Source organism: Chroicocephalus ridibundus, chromosome 16 (assembly GCF_963924245.1).
Source record: "Chroicocephalus ridibundus chromosome 16, bChrRid1.1, whole genome shotgun sequence".
Classification (NCBI taxonomy): Eukaryota; Metazoa; Chordata; class Aves; order Charadriiformes; family Laridae; genus Chroicocephalus; species Chroicocephalus ridibundus.
In genome coordinates, this window is record NC_086299.1 from 8,820,689 (window position 1) to 8,840,549 (window position 19,861).

General features: G+C 57.7%; 2 protein-coding genes across 2 annotated transcripts; both read left to right on the forward strand.

Moving 5' to 3' along the window:
* The first annotated feature begins 1,317 nt into the window (after positions 1 to 1,317).
* Positions 1,318 to 4,655, forward strand: MUL1 (mitochondrial E3 ubiquitin protein ligase 1). Its single transcript, XM_063354102.1, has 4 exons — positions 1,318 to 1,495; positions 1,602 to 1,689; positions 2,361 to 2,481; positions 3,326 to 4,655. The coding sequence occupies exons 1-4, from the start codon at positions 1,376 to 1,378 to the stop codon at positions 4,053 to 4,055; spliced, it is 1,059 nt and encodes a 352-aa protein (XP_063210172.1). The 5' UTR covers positions 1,318 to 1,375; the 3' UTR covers positions 4,056 to 4,655.
* Positions 4,656 to 7,424: 2,769 nt separating this feature from the next.
* On the forward strand, positions 7,425 to 9,277 carry CAMK2N1 (calcium/calmodulin dependent protein kinase II inhibitor 1). The gene is made up of 2 exons (XM_063354055.1): positions 7,425 to 7,759; positions 8,968 to 9,277. Exons 1-2 carry the CDS (start codon positions 7,600 to 7,602, stop codon positions 9,036 to 9,038), a joined length of 231 nt encoding a protein of 76 aa, XP_063210125.1. The 5' UTR covers positions 7,425 to 7,599; the 3' UTR covers positions 9,039 to 9,277.
* Positions 9,278 to 19,861: the final 10,584 nt, after the last annotated feature.

A 19,861-nucleotide genomic window follows, 5' to 3' on the forward strand; every position in this document is an offset into this window, starting at 1 on the left:
GGGCTTATATCGCATTTACCCCTTGCAAGGGAAGCCAAGCTGAGGGGGGGGGGCTGCAGGGTCCCTGGCTCTTGCTGCACCCTCCCTGCGGCACCAAGGGCTGGCGAGAGCCGCTCCGCGTAGTCATGGCAACTTGCTTTTTTAAATATAGAGCTGGGGGGGGGGGCACAAGGCCGCCCGCGCCGGGGAGGCTGCCATGGGGGTCTGGCCCCTCGGCCCCCCGGCGGGGAGCAAGGCCTGCCTGCAGCCCCCACCGCTCACCCCAAAAGCAGCACCAAGGCCATGAGCACCAATAATTTACTCAAAAATACTATTTTTTTCCTCCCCTTCTGCTGCTTTCCCAGAATAAGCAACGGCAAAGGGAGAGAGGGGGGAAGCAGGGTCCTGTGTCCCCCACCCTGATCCCAGCCTGGCCGTAGCCTTGCATGGGCTGCAGAGGACCCTATAATATGGGGCTGGGGGCTGCGTCCCCACGGCCCCACACTGAGCCTTGTCCTTGCAGTGGCGGGGGCCTTGGGGGCCATGGGATGCTGCTGCCCCACATCCCGGTGGGGGGTGTAAACTCCCCCCCGGCCAAGGCACTATAGGGCTGGGATTTGGGCAGATTTCCCCCTTCTCCAGCCCAGGGGAGAAAGGCTTTGGCTTGACACCCCCCAGCTTTGGGGGAGGGGGGGGGCGGCTGGGATTTGGGCTTCCCCCCAGTCCAGGGCCCTGGGGGGGGGCGGGCATTGGAGCTGCCTGCACCCTGGGGGGATATTGGGATTTGGGCCCTGCTACCATAATCCTGGGGAGTGGCTGGGATTTGGGCTTCCCCCCCCAACTCTAAGGCCCTGGGGAGAGCATTGGAGCTGCCCCCCCCAAAGCCCTGGGGGGCATCGGAGCTGCCCTCCATCCCTCCAAGGCCCGGGGCGGGGGGGCATTGGAACTGCTCCTCCCTGGGGCCGTGGGGGTATTGGCAATTTTTGCACTCTGCTACCATAATCTTGGGGACTGGCTGGGATGTGGGCTGATCGCCCTCAAAGGCCTTGTGGGACGAGGGTTTAGCGTGGCCCCCTCTCCCCAAGACCACGGGGGGGCTGGGATCTGGCCTGCTGCCCTCCCCAGGGCCCCGGCGCTGCGATTTACCCCCCTAAAGCCCGGTGGGGCCGGGGTCTGGCCCGCCTTCCCCCATCCCAGGCCCTGTGGGGTGAGATTCGGCCTCCCCCGGCCCCCCAACAAGGCTCCGAGGTGGGGCGGGGGGGATCGGGACCCTTCGTGCCGGATCGGGCCCGCCCTGGAGGACCGCGTCTCTATGGTGGCGGCGGCGCCGGCCAGACTGGCGCGGCTGACGTCATCACGCGGCGCCCGGCGGGCTGTTGCCGCGGTAACGGCGGCGATGGAGGGTGGCGGGCGGCCCTCGGCCGTGCAGGCCGCGCTGCTGGCCGCCAGCACCGCCCTCACCGCCCTGCTCTACTCCGTCTACCGGCAGAAGGCCCGCGTCGCCCGCGGCCTCCAGGTGGGTGCGAGGGGCCCGCTGGGGTTTGGGGATCGCCGGGGCCCCGGGCCCCGACCGCGGCCTAGTCCCGTCGGCTGAGCCGCGGCCTCCCCTTTCCTCCCCGCAGGGCGCCAGGAGGGTCCGGCTGGACGGGGAGCTGCGGGCGGTGCTGCTGGAGGCGCCGGGGCGCTGCGTCCCCTACGCGGTCATCGAAGGTAGGGACAGGGTAGGGGTCTCATTCCCAGCGGCTCATCTCCCCCCTATCAGCCTGCCACTGGCCACCCTGGCAGCTCAAATCGCAGGCTGTCGGCTCTTCAGCCTCCCCCGACTTAGAATCACAGAATGGTTTGGGTGGGAAGGGACCTTAAAGCCCATCCGGTGCCACCCCCCGCCCTGGGCAGGGACACCTCCCACCAGCCCAGGTTGCTCCAAGCCCCGTCCAACCTGGCCTTGAACCCCTCCAGGGATGGGGCAGCCACAGCTTCTCTGGGCAACCTGGGCCAGGGGCTCACCACCCTCACAGCAAAGAATTTTTGCCTCAGATCTCATCTAAATCTCCCCTCTTCCAGTTTTAAACCCTTCCCCCTCATCCCATGGCTCCCCTCCCTGCTCCAGAGTCCCTCCCCAGCTTTCCTGGAGCCCCTTTAGGGACTGGAAGGGGCTCCAAGGTCTCCCCGGAGCCTTCTCCTCTCCAGGCTGAACCCCCCCAGCTCTCTCAGCCTGTCCTCATAGCGGAGGGGTTCCAGCCATCTCACCATCCTCATGGTCCCCTCTGGACTCGCTCCAATAGATCTTGTTCAGATACTGCCCATACTCGCTGTACGCAATAAGAAATGGAGCAGATGATTCACGAGCACCTCACACACGGTTCGGGTTTGTCTTTCAGGCGTGGTGCAGTCTGTTAAGGACACCCTCAGCAGCCAGTTTGTGGAGAACTGCAAGGGCGTCGTTCAGCGCCTGACGCTGCAGGAGCACAAGATGGTGTGGAACCGAACAACCCACCTCTGGTACGTGCCCTGCACCCACGAACATCCGGTTTTCAGACCAGCTGAGGTGCCCTCGGAGGGTTTGACATGCTGAGATGGCTTCAGGTGTGGCCACAGTGATGAAGGTGCCCCAAACCTGGACCCCACGGTGCACTGTGGCCCTGTTACAGCTGCCAAAATGGGGCACGTTTGGCTGTTTTCAGGCTGTATGCTTTCAGAGTTCGCACAGGGGCCATAGACAATGAGCACGTAGAGTAACCCAATGTGGGCAGAGCATTTATTGACAGCCCCACGTTGTCATTATGGAGGTGGCCACAGGGTGGTATCTCCTGAGCAAAACGGCACCTTCGAAACAGAAATTCAGTTGGATTTGGGTGATACCCGCACCCAGGGGACCAGAGGATGGTCCCAAGAGCAGCCTGCCCCACGAAAGCTGCTGGAACAAGAGCACAGTGACGCTCTTCGAGCCTCGGCTAATTAGGTAATGCTTATCAAATTTGCCTGTGTGACAGGCAGCACTTTTCCTCGCAGGGCGGTTTCTGGCAGCTGTGTATGCCACAGGGAGATGAGGGGGGGGAATTATGTGGGCTGAAGCGCTTTCCCGGTGACGGGGGAAGCCCACGCTGCTTCTGCGGGGACCGCAGAACTCTTGCAGTAAGGGCAGAGAGGCCTCGTGCACACCTGGATGGTGCCATGAGGGGAGAAGTACTGCTCTCCAGTGAGTCCCATCCAAAAAAACTTCGCTCAGGGCAGGTGACGGCTGGCAGTCCCCAAAACCAGCAGGTCAGCCCAGGTGGTGTTTCCCTGCTGGCCTCGGGGGAAGCACTAACGCTCGCCTTTGCTTTATCCCCTTCTCCTTCCCCAGGAATGACTACGAGAAGATCATCCACCAGAGAACCAACACCACCCCCTTTGACCTGGTCCCTCAGGAGGACGGCACCGGCATCGCCGTCAGGGTGATGAAGCCGCTGGACGCTGCCGAGCTCAGCCTGGAGACGGTGTATGAGAAGTTTCATCCCTCCGTCCAGTCCTTCACCGATGTCATCGGCCACTACATCAGCGGTGAGCGCCCCAAGGGCATTCAGGAGACGGAGCAGATGCTGAAGGTGGGCACAGCGCTGACGGGGGTGGGAGAGCTGGTCCTGGATAATGCCACCATCAAGCTGCAGCCCCCGAAGCAGGGCATGCCCTACTACCTGAGTGGCGTGGATTTCAACTCCTTGCTGCAGAAACAAGAATCCAACGTCCGCTTCTGGAAAATCCTGACCGTCGTTTTTGGTTTCGCCACTTGCGCCGTCCTCTTCTTCATCCTACGGAAGCAATACCGGCATCACCGTGAGCGGCAGCACCTCAGGCAAATGCAGGATGAATTCCGGCAGGCCCAGGAGCGCCTGATGCGTGAAATGAACGCAGAGGGCGGAGAGACGCTCAAAAATGCCTGCGTCATCTGTTTAAGCAACATCAAATCCTGCGTCTTCCTGGAGTGCGGGCACGTTTGCTCTTGCAAGGAGTGTTACCGGGCTCTCCCTGAGCCCAAAAAGTGCCCGATCTGCCGGCAGGCCATCTCCAGGGTGGTGCCCTTATACAATAGTTAAATTTCTGTGACCGGGAGGGAGAGTTTTTGGCATTAAAGCTGTCTCTCGCAAAGGGGTTTTCTCGCCTGGCTGCTTGGGTAGTTGATTTTGGGGAAGGGGAGGGAGCTGGAGTGAGCGAGGTGCTTCGAGTGGGGTGCAGAGCCGGGTGTTAAAAGATGATGACGGTCCGGCTGATCGGGGCTCATGTCGCGCTCTGGAGGGTTTCCGGGGTGGGAGACGAGGATTCCTCACAAAGGGAGCTCGGCTGGGAGATGCAGTTTCAAGCGCTTCTGTTAAAAGTTGGACTCTCAGGGTTTGCGTTATGAAATAACCGGCTTATAAAAATGTGGAGAAAAGGAAAATATATGTATTACGGCTTCTCAGAGGCTGCAGGATTCGGGCAACGCTGCCACCTGGCTCCGGGGACCGACGGAGCGGGGTGGGCTTTCAGAGAGCTTGTGGAGGGGGGTTGCGTGAACACAAATAATTTTGGGATCATCCACGGAATTGGTTTGTGACTGTATCACACCAGGACGCCAGGATGGGGAGGTGAAACTGCTGTGGCTGCACGTGGCTTGAGCTGGGATAGAAAATGGGATGTAAAGTAATAAAATAGGATGAAGAGTGTGTTTGTCTTGGATCATTACGTGACTCTGGGAGGGGGGACATGGGATCTGCTGCCCCTCTGCACTCTGGGGGCTGTACGCTGCGCTGATCAGCAGCGGGGGAATGTAAATCGCTGTTGCGTGGAGATGGAGGGTGGGGTAAGGGGGGTGGGATCGCGTCCCTCTGCTCTGTCATGACAGACGGCCTGTCCCCTTGTCTGTAACACAGGCGGCACCAAACCCCCAAACTTTCACATGGAAAAGGAAAAATTCCCTTCCCCAACTCCCCCATTTTGCTGTAAATCATGTACAGTAGCTGCACCCGAGAGGGTTAACAAACCCAAAGTGGCGCTTCAATTAACCTTTGCCGTGGAGAGCTGAGTTTTGAATTCGAGGAACACAGGGTTTGGGGGGGGGGGAGCCCCTGTTTTGGGAGCCTGGAGTGGGAACAGTCAAAATTCCCAGGATTTGGGGAAAGACCCCATGTCCGCAGACAGGCAGAGCTGCTCACATTCCCTTTAAGGGTCTGCCCTTCCATCGCCTGCCAGGAAAAATGCTGAATTTAACCAGGAAACGGGGTTGTTTCCTTGTTAAACGTTAACCAGCCCGGCCGGGCAGCGTCCGAAGGCCGCTGTGGTTGGGTGGCACAAACCCGCTGGCCCAAGGAGCAGGTCCTGGGGCCACCCCAGCGCCGGGAGGGGACACATCCAGCCGGCTGTAGATGGCGGTGGCTGCCTGTCGCAGCGATGCTTCTGCCTGTGCGCTGTCTGCCTGCAGGGAAAGCCAGAATCCCAGCGGGAAAAGCCAAAATCCCAGCAGGAAAAGCCAAATTCCAGCTTGCCGGCAGAGACATCCCTCCTCTCCCCGTGGTTATCGCCCTGCCTTGCCCTTCACGCCCTTCTGCTGCTGACAGAAAATAAAATCTCCTCTTATCAGCGGCTCAAAGTGCATCGTGGAAGAAAAAAAATCAAGAACGCCCCAAGACTTTCCCTGCTGGATCACACTGCTGTCTTCCCGAGAGCGTGGATTTAAGATCCAGACCACCTGTGACCCCGACTCCTTTTCTTAAAAGGCTTTCTGCTGTAAAAAAATCATATTTAGAGGCTTTTTTTTGTGGCCGTTACTGCCCATTGCTCCCTGTGCCCTATAAAGGCTTTGCCTTTCCCTCCTCGGCTGTGGTTTCCTGGGGCCCAACCACCCCAAAAATCCCCATCCCCTGGACGGCGACCCCCCCCCCTGGCCCCGCAGACCGGTGCAGGATGCGGCCCTGAGCCTCGGCGTTTTCCCTGGGGAACGGAGCCATCACGCGAAGCCTAAAAATACACTTTTGGGGAGGCTGTGCTTTCCCCGTTACCTTTCGCCTCCTGTTTTCGAGCTTTCCCCCGCGATATCTCGGGCGTAGACGCAACCTTATGTAAGGAGCTGACAGCTCGGGGGTGTGCGGGGGTGCGGGAGAGGGGTTTGTGCGGCTCCCAGAGCCAAGGATTTTGGCAAACGAGGGGTTTGGAGATGGGAGCAGTCCCGGGGCAGCATGTCCCAGCCTCTGTCCTTCCAGTGCCACCATTCTGCTCAGCCCCAAAACGAGCTGGGCTCCCGCTTTCAGAGAGATCTGCTGGCACAAACATGTTTTTTTTCCTGCTGTCCCCATTGTCCCCTCCACTGCGCTTTGCAGGGGATGCACGAGGGATGCCTGAACCCCTCAAATAGTTGCAATCTGCACCAAAACAATAGCCCCGGCCTCCCCATTGCCCCTTGGCCGGGCCGTCTCACTTGGCAAGGCAATAATCCTGACGGCCCACACTGCTGCAGCAATGCTGTGGGGAAAACCCCATAGGAAGCTCGCAGCGACCCACACGCCTCTCCACTTGTGCCAGGGACATGTCCTAGGGACGGACAGCCAGGAGCACCCAGAACGACTCCCCACATTACAGCCCCCATGGAGAGACCCCACGACAGCTCATTTCTGCTGGGCTCTGCAGGAGAGATGTGGGGCTGAGCCCATGCTCCGTGAGGACACGTGCTGGGCTCCCCAGGGATGCTGTGGGGCAGCTCCAAGCTCCCCAAGGATGCTGTGGGGCAGCTCTGGGCTCCCCAGGTGTAGCTGTGGGGCAGCCTGGGCTCATTGGGGGTTGCTGTAGGGCAGCTCTAGGCTCTACAACGACACTATGGGGCAGCCACAGGCTCACAAGGGGTGGCTGTGGGGCGCCCTGGGAATGCTGTGAGGCAGCTCAGGGCTCCCCAGGGATGCCGTGGGGCATTTCCACACTCAGCAGGGATGCTGTGGAGCAGCTCTGAGCCCCCTAGAAGTGGTTGCGGGGCAGCCTAGGCTCCCCAGGAGTGGCTGGAGCTCTACAGGGTTGCTGTGGGGCAGCTCCAGGCTCCCCAGGGATGTGGGGCTCCCCAGGGATACGGTAGGGCTCCCCAGGGATACGGTAGGGCAGCTCGGGCTATCCAGGAGTTGGCTGTGGGGCAGATCTGGGCCCCCCAGGGATGCTGTGGGGCTCCCCAGGGATGCCGTGGGGCAGTTCCGGGCTCCCCAGGGATGCTGTGGAAATCCCTAGGGATGCTGCGGGACAACTCGGGGCTCCCCAGGGATGCTGTGGGGCAGCTCCAGCCCCCCGGGGCAGGCCGGTGGGGCAGTCCCGGGGATCCCCGGGGTGCGTGGGGCAGCCCGCCGGGGGCGGTGCCGCTGCCCGGGGCGGGAGGGGGGGGGCCGGGGGGCCGTGCCGCTCCCGCCCCGTCCCGCCCGGTCCCGCCCGGTCCCGCCTCCCGCTCCTCTATCGCCGCCGCCGCCGGAGCCGCCGCCGCAGCCGCCGAGCCGCCAGCAGCGCCGGGCCGGGCCGGGATGTGACGGGGCGGCCGCCCCGCTCCGCTCCGCCGCTGCCCCGGGCCCGCGGGCCCCGCGCCCCGGGAGGCTGTCGGGGGGCGGCGGCGGCGGCGGGCCCCCCCCCGCCGCCCCCATGTCGGAGGGGCCGCCCTACGGCGAGGGGCAGCTGGCGGGGGACGCCGCCGTGGGGCAGCTGCCCTTCCCCGTTCGCCTCCGCGGCCCCGACGGCCTCCTCGCCGGCGGGCAGGGCAAGCGGCCCCCCAAGCTGGGGCAGATCGGCCGCAGCAAGAGAGGTGGGTGCTCGCGGGGACGGGGCCGGGGGGGCGCACCGGGACCTCCCCGGGATGCAGGGGACAGGGAAGCGGGGAGCATCCCCGGGGACGGGGCGCGGCGCACCGGGGAGATGGCGGGTATCGTGTCCCAGGGACCTTCCCGGGGATGCAGGACACCGCGGACTGTCCCCAGGGACAGGACACGGCGCACCGGGTACCCTGCGGGATGTTGGGCATTGTGCTCTAGGGACCTTCCTGGGGATGCAGGACACCGCGGACTGTCCCCGGGGACAGGGCATGGTGCACCGGGCTCCCTGGGGGACGTCAGGCATCGTGTCCCAGGGACCTTCCTGGGGACTATCCCCAGGGACGGGACACGGTGCACCGGGTAGCCTGCGGAATGTTGAGCATCATGTCCCAGGGACCTTCCCGGGCATGCAGGACACCGCAGACTGTGCCCAGGGACAGACACAGTGCATCAGGCTCCCTGCACGATGTCGGGCATCGTGTTCCAGGGACCTTTCCCGGGGATTGTCCCCAGGGACGGGACACGGTGCACTAGGTACCAGTGGGGATGTCAGGCATCATGTCCCAGGGACCTTCCCAGGGATGCAGGACACCACGGACTGTCCCCAGGGACAGGACACGGTGCACCAGATACCCAGCGGGATGTTAGGCATTGTGCTCTAGGGACCTTCCTGGGGATGCAGGACGCCGTGGACTGTCCCCAGGGACAGGACACGGTGCACCAGGCTCCCTGTGGGATGTCAGGCATCATGTCCCAGGGATCTTCCCAAGGTGTTGGGTGGTGGGGACCTTCCTTGGGGACAGGGCATCGTGACCCAGGCGCTTTGCCAGGCTGTAGGACAGCAGGGACCTTTCCCAGGGTGCCTTGGGGACCATTCCTGGGGTGTAGAGGTGAAGGGACCTTCCTTGGGGACAAGGCACCATGCTGGGGCGTAGGTACCTTCCCCGGGGACAGGGCACCAGGCACCGTGCTGGGGGGCAGGGTACTGGGGACCCTCCCGGGGGACAGGGCACAGTGCTCCGGGTACCGGTTCCCCTCTGGGGCGCCATGCTGGCTTTGCCACCAGCTGCAGCAAGGCTGTGGGACACCCCCAAGCCCCCCCCAAGGTGCCCACCACCACCCTGGGGTGACCTTGGGCGAGGGGACCACACCGGCACCATATTCATCACCGTTATGTTTTTTGGTTTTTTTTGCTTTCCAGTGGTTATTGAAGATGATAGAATTGATGATGTGCTGCAAAATCTCTCGGAAAAGGCCCCTCCTGGTGTTTAAAACTCCCCTGGGGACGCTCGGCTGAAGGCTGGGGGGGCCGGGGGGGGATTGGTTTACAACGGCACAGGTTATCGGCACAAAATCAAAGCACCCCCCCGCCGAGAGCGCAGCGAGCGAGCACCTGGAGAGCCGTCCTCGCCAGCCGGCGATCCCCCACCGCCCAGCAGCACACCCGCCCCTCCGGGAGACGCGGCGAGCGAGACAAAGCCCGGCGACAAATAAAAAAAAAAAAAAATAAATCATCATAATACAATAAATAATAATTAAAAAAAATTAATTAATAATTGGAAAAATAATCACCCGCTCCAAAAAACCCCCACCCCGACCGGCCGCCGCGAGGGATGGACGGAGGCGTCGCGGCGCTGAATTACTCGGGATTTCTTGTGGCGGTGGGATGAACGAAGCCTGCGCCGCGTTAGATCGGGGGGTAAGAGGAAAGGGGGCAGCGGAAGATGGGGGGGGATCCGGCCCCCGGGGTCTCCCCCCCTCCCCGGCCAGGGTCAGTCCCAGCGGGCACCTTGTTTACATTATTTAATCTTGCAAAAATGAATCCGTGCACTTGGATGTACCACGCTATCCCCTTCCTTAGGATTTTTTTTTTTTTTATGTTGATGTCTTTGGATGTTGGAAAATGATATAAAAAAAAAATAGATATATATATATATATTTCCTTTTAGTCACGTTTTAAGGTTCTGGAGGGGGAAAAACAACAAAAAAAAACTTTTATAAAGGAAGGGCCTAGAGGAAGAATCGCTGGTTTATTTTTTAAAGCTTGTACTTCTTGGTTGCTGTGAGCAAAGGGACGGATTTTATATGTACGGGGGGGTGGGGGGGACGCTCGGCTTTTCTAACTACCATGTGGTCTGTAGTGTGGGTGATTTCGTTTGGTTTTTTTTTTTTTTCTTATATTGTGGCAGTTTCTTCTCTTTAATAGACTGTATTAAAAAAAATATCTCTATAAAAAGAATTAATGTAATCACAAGAGTGCCAAACACTTGGAGATGCCGGAGGGCAGCGATTCCCTCCCCGAGTCGAGCAGCGCTCGGGGGTTTTTCTGCTCTTTCTAGGGTTCGGTCGATCTCTCGTGGGGTTTTCTTTGACTTCTCTTTTCTAATCTTTCTTTTTAACTCTTTTTGCATGATGTGCGTATAAAAAAAAAAAAAAAAGAAAAAAAAAAGCGCCTCTTGCGTGAGGGCTCGGTTTCTTGTTTCTGTTTGCGACTCTGACTGACCTCAAGGCAGGTTTTCTTTCCTCCTTTTCTTAAATATTGTGTATGTTGCACTTTTATCCACTACACAGGGCTATTTCTGCAATGTCCAAATAAAAAAAAAAAAGGAAAATGGAACAAAATGGAAAAGAAAAAAATAATATTTAAATAATCTGCTGTGCTTTCCCACGGGTGGCCGGGGCCCAGCGCCGTGAGCATCCTCCTCCCCCCACCCCATCCACCCAAATCATCCCAAAAATAACCCAGGAAAACCTCGCCACTCTCCGACACGGACCCCCCGCGACCCAGGTCGTGCTGCGCCCTGAATCATTAATTATAATTAATATTTATTTATGGGATTATTATGTTTTTTAATGGGAAAACGCCCAAATTCCAGGGAAAAAATTCAACACGAGGTCCCGAAATGCTGGGATGGGGATCCAAAAAGGTTCCCTTCCCTGCTGGGAAAGTCTGAGGAAAATGGGGATTTTTTCAGCCCCACGTCGCCTCCCCCCCCCCTCGCCTAAACCCAAATCCCGGCCCATTCCCCCGTGAGCGCGGTCGTTAATCATTGGCAGCGTTAATAAGAGCCATTATCGCTCCTGGCCTAGGGCACGAGCAAACCTTTGTGCCGGGGGCAGAAAATAATCACGCCAGGGGAACCATGGCCCCGGGATGGTGTGTGTGGGGGGGTTATTGCAAATAAAATAACATATTGCAATAAAAGCAGCCTGCCGCCGAGCAGGGCTGGCGCTGCTGTGGACAGGGATGGCCGGGGGGGGCAGATTGATTAATTTCTGGGGGGGGGGGACGGGCCACCGGCGCTGCCCAAACACCCCCTTTTTTGGGGTGCCAAGGCTGCAAGAGTCTGCACGGCGCTCCCATTTTTAACCCCTGCAGCCTCTCACGGGTGCGGGATGGGATGGGGAGATTTCCTGAAGTGCTCCCTTGAAAAAAAATCCCTAATTATTTTATTTTTTTTCCCGAGGATGCAGCCGCGTGGGTTGGCCTCTGCGGACACCGCCAACCCTTTGGTCCTGGAATTTTCTATTCCGGGTGACCCCATGCAGCTGTGAAGCACGAGATGGGCCTGCGGGAGGGTTTTTCCCACCCCCCAATCTAATGGGTTTCGCCCCAAATGGCTTCTGGGTGTGAGCCCAGGCTTTGGGGAGCGCAGACAGAGCCCATGGAGGAGCAGAACATCCCGCAACCATGGAGAAGGCGGCGCTGGGCGGCTCATAAGACACATAACCATGGGCTGGATGTGGCCATTGGCATTTGGTTAATTAGGTTTACCAAAAAGCCCCTGTTTCGCATGAAAACCTGATCTATGGGTCTGCCAGACCCAACTGCCCGCTTTCTCCCAGGCATCAATAAACCTCCGAGCACCCAAACGCCCCCTGAAACCCAAAACCGCCAGACGGGGTGCTCCGGGGATGGGGTCCATGCATGGCACCGGGAGCCCCCCCAAAACCCCTCGACACCCGGAAAAAGCCAGGAATGAGCCAGAGAAAGCCCGACACCAGAGGGGGAAGGGAGGTTGAAAGAAGAGGAGATTCTGCTAAATTATAAACCGCTCTTTTATATGCATCTTTCATGCACGGCGCATAAATAATGGAGCAGGAGAGCCCGGCCAGCTCGCTTACGGGGAGGATGCGGGATGGAGGGGCGAGAAGAGAAGGTCGCAGGATGGATGGATGGATAGACGGATGGATGGATGGAGGGGGAAAAAGATGTCGAGTCGGGGATCCCCTGGCCACGCATCGCCGGGAGATGATATTCTGAAGGAGGATTTAAGGATTAAGCTGGCCACGGGGCAGGAGTTTATTGCATACATTATTTAACAGATGGCCCAACGCAGGCGGCCGGCTGCCTACGGTCTCCCCGGTGACCTTGGCCAGGAGATGCTGGGGCCGGGCAGGGAGCCTGGTGCCACCGCCGGGCTCCGGTTACGGGGACCAGAGGAAAAATCACCCTCCCTGGGGAGACAGCACCCAGCAGCTCCAGTGCCAAATCCCCATGGAAACGGCAAAAAAAACCCCAAAACCAAACCCACCCAGCCCTGGCCCATATGGGCTGCTTGTTTTGGCAGTGGTGGGGAAAAAAAAAAAAAAAGGGAGGAAAAGATAAACTAAAAGAGGCATTTGCAGGTTTATTTACCGAAGGGAACTCGGCACTTCGTGAAGAAGCGGGGTGGCAGGGGGACGAGCGAGGGGCAAAGGTCCTGGTGGCACCCAGACAGCTTGCAAAATCCCTCTCCCGCACACAAATACGCGCTTTAATCCCATTACCATGGGAATTTGGGCACTGGGGGGAAGGTGGTAAAACATTTGCTGCCCCAATAAAACCACCCCCAGCCCCATATACCCAAGAGCCCAGGGCAGGGCTCGGGGTGTGGGGGGGATTTTTATCTATCTTTAAAGCCGCTCATTTTCTGTGAGCTTTAAATCCCCGCAGCAATTGCGGCACCAGCCCTTTGCATCTCGTAAGGCCCCCCGGGGATGATGCCAGCCCTGGGGCGGGGGGGTGGGGGGTGGCTCAGTGCCACGGATGCCCATTTTGGGGCTGCATCAGCACCTCCGCCACCCATTTCCCGCATCACCAGAGCAATTTGCACCAACCCACGGAAAATCACCCCAAAAAATCGAGGGCAGTGGGTTGCAGCCGGGGCAATGCAGAGCACGGGGGAGCAGGCAAACCGCCCCCCCCCCCCAAGTGCTTCCCCTGAAAGGACGCCCATGTAGCAGCCACCCAAAATAAATATTCTTTTTATTCTTTTTCTTTTTTTTTTTTTTTCCCCTCCCCACCAAAACTAGGGCACGTTAAACTAGGCCAGCGCTCCCCTGCAAAGTGATTTATTTATCATGGGGGGAGCGAGGAGGGACGGCGTGGGACGGGGGGCTGCAGAGCAGCGTGCGCAGGGCAGGGACGCTCCATCCCACCCCTAAAAGCTGCGGTTTGGGGGAAGAAAACGGGGTCAGTTTTTCCCTCTTTTCTTGTTAAAAAATCAGAATTACTCAGAAGGGGGCAGTTTAAGTGACCTTCAGCGGGGAAGATGTGAAACTGGTCATTTTAATGGGATCAAACCCCTTTTTGATCCATTCTCTCGAGACCGCTGCTGGTTTCAACCGCATGTGGTTAATGTTTTATATTGTGGCATTACCAACATAAAATATCCTTTAGCAAAATGGAAAATGGATAAAAACATGAAGGAAAATTTTTGCCCTGCAGGAAGAACTCCCATTTCTCCCCCCCTCCGCTTTTTAACACAAGGATGAGAAAAAGCCAGTGTCTGTCCGCTCCCACGCTCGAGATCTGCCCATCCCTATGATGGGGGTGGCCAAGGGGGGTGTAGGGTGCAGCACCCTCCTGCTGGGTGCTCCCCCATCAAACGCGGCCTTCGGGTTTGTTTTTTTTTCCCTTAATTTCCCGGTGCCTTTGGGTTTCGCCCAGGGAGAAGGGCTTCTCGCGGTGTGGACCCGAACTCTTTCTCGTTTGGGGGATTTTGGGGGGATGCTGGTCCCCCATCCCTGGGTTCTTTGTCCCACAGCCACTAGAGGCCACTGAGGCTCTGTGATCCCACCTCATTTATTCACGTGGGACATTCAGATACCAACATTAGCACCCAAAAGGATAAAATCGGGGGGGGGGGGGAATATAATACACAGAGGCAGCAAAATTGGGGGAAAACAGGGCAGAAAATGGCTGATCCCCAAGCTCCATCAGGATCTCTAGGGATATCCCCAACCCAGGACCCCATGGGCGACAGGGAAAGCACTTTTCTCACCTCAAATACGGTCAAGTCACTCAGCTGCCCAGGCCCACGCTGAGCATTAAGTAGGATTTTTAGGCATCCCCCCCGCCCCAAGCTAAACATCTCTGGAGGACAGGGAAATGCTGCCCCACATGTGGCTTCCCTCCTGGGCCAGCACACGGAGGAGCCAGGCTCACCGGGAAGTTTTTGGAGGGGGTCAAGCAGCTGCTCTCAGGATGCGGCATTTCCCACCTTGGGAGCATCCTGCAAAAAAAACCCCCAAATCCCTCCTGCTGCCTGCCTCAGGGACCCTGAAAGCAGAGCTCCCTGCCTCCCCAGGCTCCTTATTTTCTTTTAGCCTGGAGTTAAAATTTCTAGGATATTATAAACAGCTGTTCCCGCTAATGAGGACTAAGCGAAACATCAGACATCTTAATTTATACGTTGCTCAAGGTGTCAAACTGTTGCATTACAATAACAAGTGGGAGACACCTCACCAAAAAATGAGGAAAGTTTCACTTGGAGCTAAATGCAGAAGCAGATGCTCAAATACAAACCAAGCCTGAGCAAAGCACCAGGCTCTGCAACCCCGCCGACGTTTTCCCAGTTAAATATTCAAGGTTTGGGGCTGGGGGGGGATTTGATTTTTTGAGGGGGTGGGGATGCCCATACAGCCTCATGTTTTTGCAACCCAGGAGCATTTTCACGCCCTCAGCAGGCAGGTGAGGACTGCTGCTGCTTTCTCGGGGCTGCCCCAGTTCCCAGCCTCGTTGGCCTCAGCAGGAGAATTCCTGCCGGAGATTTTCCGCGACGGTTTCTCCCCTGGGTTTCGGCGGGATACGCCTGCAATAGCAATCGCCCGGCCTCCTGCCAGCGATGCGGCGTGGGGGATACGAAGGAAACCAGAGGAATTAGGGCTCCCCTCCGCGCTATGGCATTGCAATTTATTAATACATATTAGTTTTGCATGTGTGACACCCGTACGAGCTCGTTGCTTTGCCGACCTCAATCTTTCCAGTGGCCTTTAGGCATCCTCCCAACCCGCTTGTCCCTTTCCATGGAGTGGCTGTTGATGAGCAAGCATGGAAAAAGGGGAGCAAAACAGCTGCTGGGAGCATCTCCCAGGGTCCCTGGAGCTTCGCACGGATGGCTTGGAGCATCAGCCCTTTCCCAGGGTGGGGAACAAAAGAAAATAAAGCAAAATAACCAAACCACACACACAAAAAAAACCCAACCAAAAACCCAAGCAGGCCATGTGATATAACACCCCAAAATACCCGGCGGTGAGTCACGGCGCTGGGTGCGGAGATGGGGCTGATCCATCTCTGAGTCAGCCCGGCCGGCGCAGGCTGTGTTTGCCCCCCCCGTCCCCCCCCCAGCTCCCTGTTTCCCATTTTTGCTCCAAACCCGCACAAATACAAACAAATACACCGTGACTCAGAGGCATGTGGTGGGGCTCAGCCTGCGGCACCCCCTCCTAACCCCCCAGCATCCCCAAATCCCCAACAGTGCCACAACGATGGGGCTGGACACACCAGCATCTTGCAAGAGCCAAGCCTGGGAAGCATTAAAGGAGATTTTAAAAATGTGTATTTTGGGAGGGGACACACACACAGGAGGTCCTCACTGATGCAACTGCAAGGAAGCACTTAGGATTTTCCAACTAGCTCTAATTAATTAGCATTTTCTCAGCTTAGCATCTTTTTAAACCTGAGCACCAACTAATTCTCCTGTGTCATGGCCAGAGGAAGTGGATACAGAGCAGAGACCCTGCTCAGGGCCGTCTGAGGTGACAGGGTGAGGCCCCGTGCCTGGGACACCCGCATCGCGAGGGGTGATGGGTGCTGGCGGAACTGGGACAAAGCTCAGTGCAATCTGGTCCCAGCCCTTCCCAAGCCACAGCATCCTAGAACATCCCCAGCCGGATGGAAAACAGCAAGGAAACAGGACTTATTTTGGAGGAGGCACCTTTGGAAAGCTGCCCTGGGGTTATTTTCACCTGATCTGGATGAATACATGGAGGAGGGGGAGAAACCTTACAGCACACAAATGCTGTGTGCTTAGTCGAGCAGTGTGCAAGATCCAGCACGGTCCAAAGCCGAGCTGCCCGCTGGCTTTAACCACCCACGGGGTTTAACCTCCAGCCAGGTTAATCCCCAGACTCGTCACCCAGGTTAACGCACCGTCCCCGTGACACACGTTAAGGAAAAGCAGAAGGTGAGTGGCCCCGCACAGGATGAGACCCCTGGTAGCATCCCCAGCATCCTCAACTGGTTTCCATAGCGATGGGTTCGGCCCCAGATTGGGTGCTGGGGAAGTAGGGGCGAGGAGGGGGCTCAAAAGGACAAATAGCACAGCGAAACAGCGGGGTTTAATAAAAAAAAATAACTTTGCACCTTGGTGCACCAGGAGGCTGAGGCTGGTACCCAGTGACACTCCCCAGGCCAGCCTCATTGGGGGTTTTGGGGAGGTGCCCCCCATCCCACTGCCCCTGCAGGCCAACGCCGCTCAGCACATACCCTGATCAGCACATTCCAGGTCTATCAGCCTTCCCGGCTTAATTCCCAGCCTGGCTGCAAAGTCCGGAGCCCAGCTACAGCCTTTCCCAACTCTACCCAGAAGCAAACAGCCCCAAAATGCCGAAGAATTAATCCTACGACCCTGAACGCCAGAAAAACCCTGCACCTGGGCACGGTGTGGGCAGGAGGGAGAGCCCAGGCAGCGCACAGATGCTCCCGAGCGGATGGGTCCCTGCGGGCCCCCACAGCCGCCCACCCCCGTGGCCGTGCCCGCTGTCTGCAGCCCAGTTACACAAGGCGCCTGGTGCTTGCATAAGCTGCAGCGGTGTGTGCAGCCCCAAGGAGAGAGGAAAAGTGAGCAGGGACCATGGCCCTGAAGATGGGACCCGCGGCCTGAGCCCGTCTCCCTCAGGGGAGTCCCGTGGGTCCTGCAGTGGGGACATCACACAGCCGGAGCCGTCCCTAAATGTGGTGGCATGATGGCCTGCAGCATGACCGACCCCATCCCTTCACCACCCTTGCTGGGGAGACCCCAAAAAAGGAGGAATTCAACCACCACAGCTCAAACCCAGGAGAAAGGCTGCTAAAAACCCCAAAGCCAGTGAGCAGCACCCACACCAGCCCTAGAGCATCCAGCACTCACTTGCCTCCACGTTCAGCCCTGGGACTGGGGGTATCCCTAGGGCGAGACCACTTTTTTAAAGACTTTTAACCAAGCAGGAAGGGGTGTGCAACGGGGAAGCACTTTGCAGGGCTCGGGCAGGCTGGGAGCAGCATCACCCGCTCCCAGGGAGCTTCTGCAGAGCAGCATGCATGTGGGCGAGCATCAGCCTTCGGCTTCCAGCCCTCACCCACAGAGAAATAAAGCACTGCCTTTAAACCAGCGTCCCATCAGCAACCCAGGGATAGCCAAAACCCCTGGTCAATTTGCACAGGGAGGCTCACTTTCTTTAGGTACCAAAATACGTTGTCTCTACCCATCGTGGTGCTTTGGCACCAGCTCATTTCAGCTTGCATCAGGCACATGGCAAGACAGGGTTGTGAGGACTTGCCACCCCGACCAGACCACCTCTGCCGAGGGATTTATACCCCACAGCCCACGCGATCACATTTTCCAGGGGTGTTCCCCGCCCCAGACCAGTGTGTTGGGGCTGCAGCCAGTACACAACGTTTGCCCCAACGCCTTCCCACCCTGCAAACCCATGTATGTTTGAAACACTACCCGCATCCCTTGCTCTCCTCCCTCGTGCACAGAAAGGGTTAACGACAACAACAACAAAGCCAAGAAAGCCCCTAATTTAAGGAACAGGGAGGGAGGGGAAGCTCACACACCTCTAGCTTAGCTTTTTGAACATCTGCAATATGATACCTGTGCGTTCAGGAGATTTAATGATTTTGACAGTTAAAGGGACCTCCTGAGAGGCTGCGCATGGAGGAGACAAGCGTTTGCCGGACTCGTGCTCACCCGTGTATCCCAACCTAGCGCATGCTCCCCTGGCAAAGGTGACTTTGCAGGTGGCATGGCAAACAGAAAGCCAGAAAATGCCATTGCACGGGGTGGAGAAGTCTCCTGATTTAAATGCAACCCCCAAAATCAACGCTGCCAAGCCACAGGCATCCCCGGAGCTGAAACAAACACCAGCGACCCTGGGGCAGTGATGCCAGCTCCTTGCAGCACAAGGGAACAAATTCCCATCCTCCTTCCTCGCGTAGGCTGGGGAATGGCACTACGGGGACAGCAGCCACCTTAAGAGCAGAGGACAGGGACAGCCGTGGCTCGCTGGCAGGGTCAGGCCCCCCAGACCCCTAGACACACACCCAGCCCTCCTCATCCCTCACGCCTTATATTGCCTTCGGGATAAATAAATTATAAACCACCAGTGCAGCTGCCCTGGGTGTGAGCAGGAAGCGGAAATGAAAAACAACCCAAAAGAGCCCAAATCCCAGCTGCTTAAAGAGCTCCCAGCCCCCAGGACAGGCTGGTTGCCCCTAATAAACCTTATTAAGGTGCTGCCTAGCCAAGTGCATGTGTGGGGCCACCGAAACTCCGCCGAACCCTCTGTTTTCCTGCAAAGAGGAGCAGGGCCGGGGTGAAGCAGAGCAGCGGGAGGCGGCGAAGGCGGCGTGCGAAAACGCGGGGCTGCCGGCAGCTATTTCTGCGCCGTGTCAGCACCCACTGACAGCAGCCGCCGTCGGCTTCTGCCATGCATCGGCGTGAGCGCCCCTGAGAACACGGCGAAGCTAGAGGCGTATTTTTATATACAAAATCCAACATATATATATGTATTTCTACTTCATCCCTGTAGCGCGGTCGGCAGGATTGTCAGGCGCGGAGCTCGCTGATTTTTGGGTGCAAAGCTTGGGAGTTTGGGGTCACAGGGAGGCACCGGTGGGCACTGGGTCCCAGCAGCAGCATCCGCCCCATGGGGTCTGCACTCGGGGGCACCCGGGACTCCTCGTTTCCCTTTATCCGATGGGTAGAAGCCTCTGGAAATTCCTTCTCTTTCCTTGCACACGAGGTCACTCTCTTTTTTTCCATAATTTCTGGGACTTGGAGACAGAGCCAGGCAAATGCAACCGATTGTGTAACGTTTTGCTCAAAAAGCTTCTTAAACAGCCACATATTTCTATTGGATTTCCCTTGCCCTTCGCTGCTGATTACTCAAGTATTTATATATAAATAGAAGCTGTCTTCCCCATAATCTGCTTGTTTCTCCTAATTAACTCGAGGCTGCTCTCATCGGGCTGCTCAGCCCCTGGGTTTTGGGGGTGCCGGAATCTGACAGCACTCAGTGAACCCAAATCTGCCCAAATTTCAGCTGGAAGCGCTTTTTTAGCTTTTTTTGAGGGAGCAAAGCCCTCCTGGCACCCGGAGGCTGAGAAAAAACCCTGTTTCCAAACTTTATGTGCTCAACATCGGCCCCAGCATCCTCCCCATCCACCCAGCCCCCTGCTCAGGGGAGCGCTTGAACACGATTTCTTCGCCGCACCTTCCTCCATCCTCGCAAAGCTTTCCCCTAATTTATGGAACGTCTCGATTTGCTAATTATTTTAATCATTATTACTCATCTTTCCTCTTCTTCCTCTCCCCCCCCCCCCCCGCCTCAATACTTCGTCCTGGGCCTGTCAATCACTTTAATAGCTGTTTACAACCTATCATCAAGTCTTGCATAACATCCACATGACTTCGCTCAGATGCCTCCGACACCCAAAAGCTGCCCCTGAGCTCTATTTTGGGAGCGATGAAGCCCACGGCACCAACCGGCCGCATCCCCCGCCGATGTGCCCGGGGCCCCAGGATGGGGAAAATCAAAGGGAAAAAACATCCCCAAAGCAAAATAAT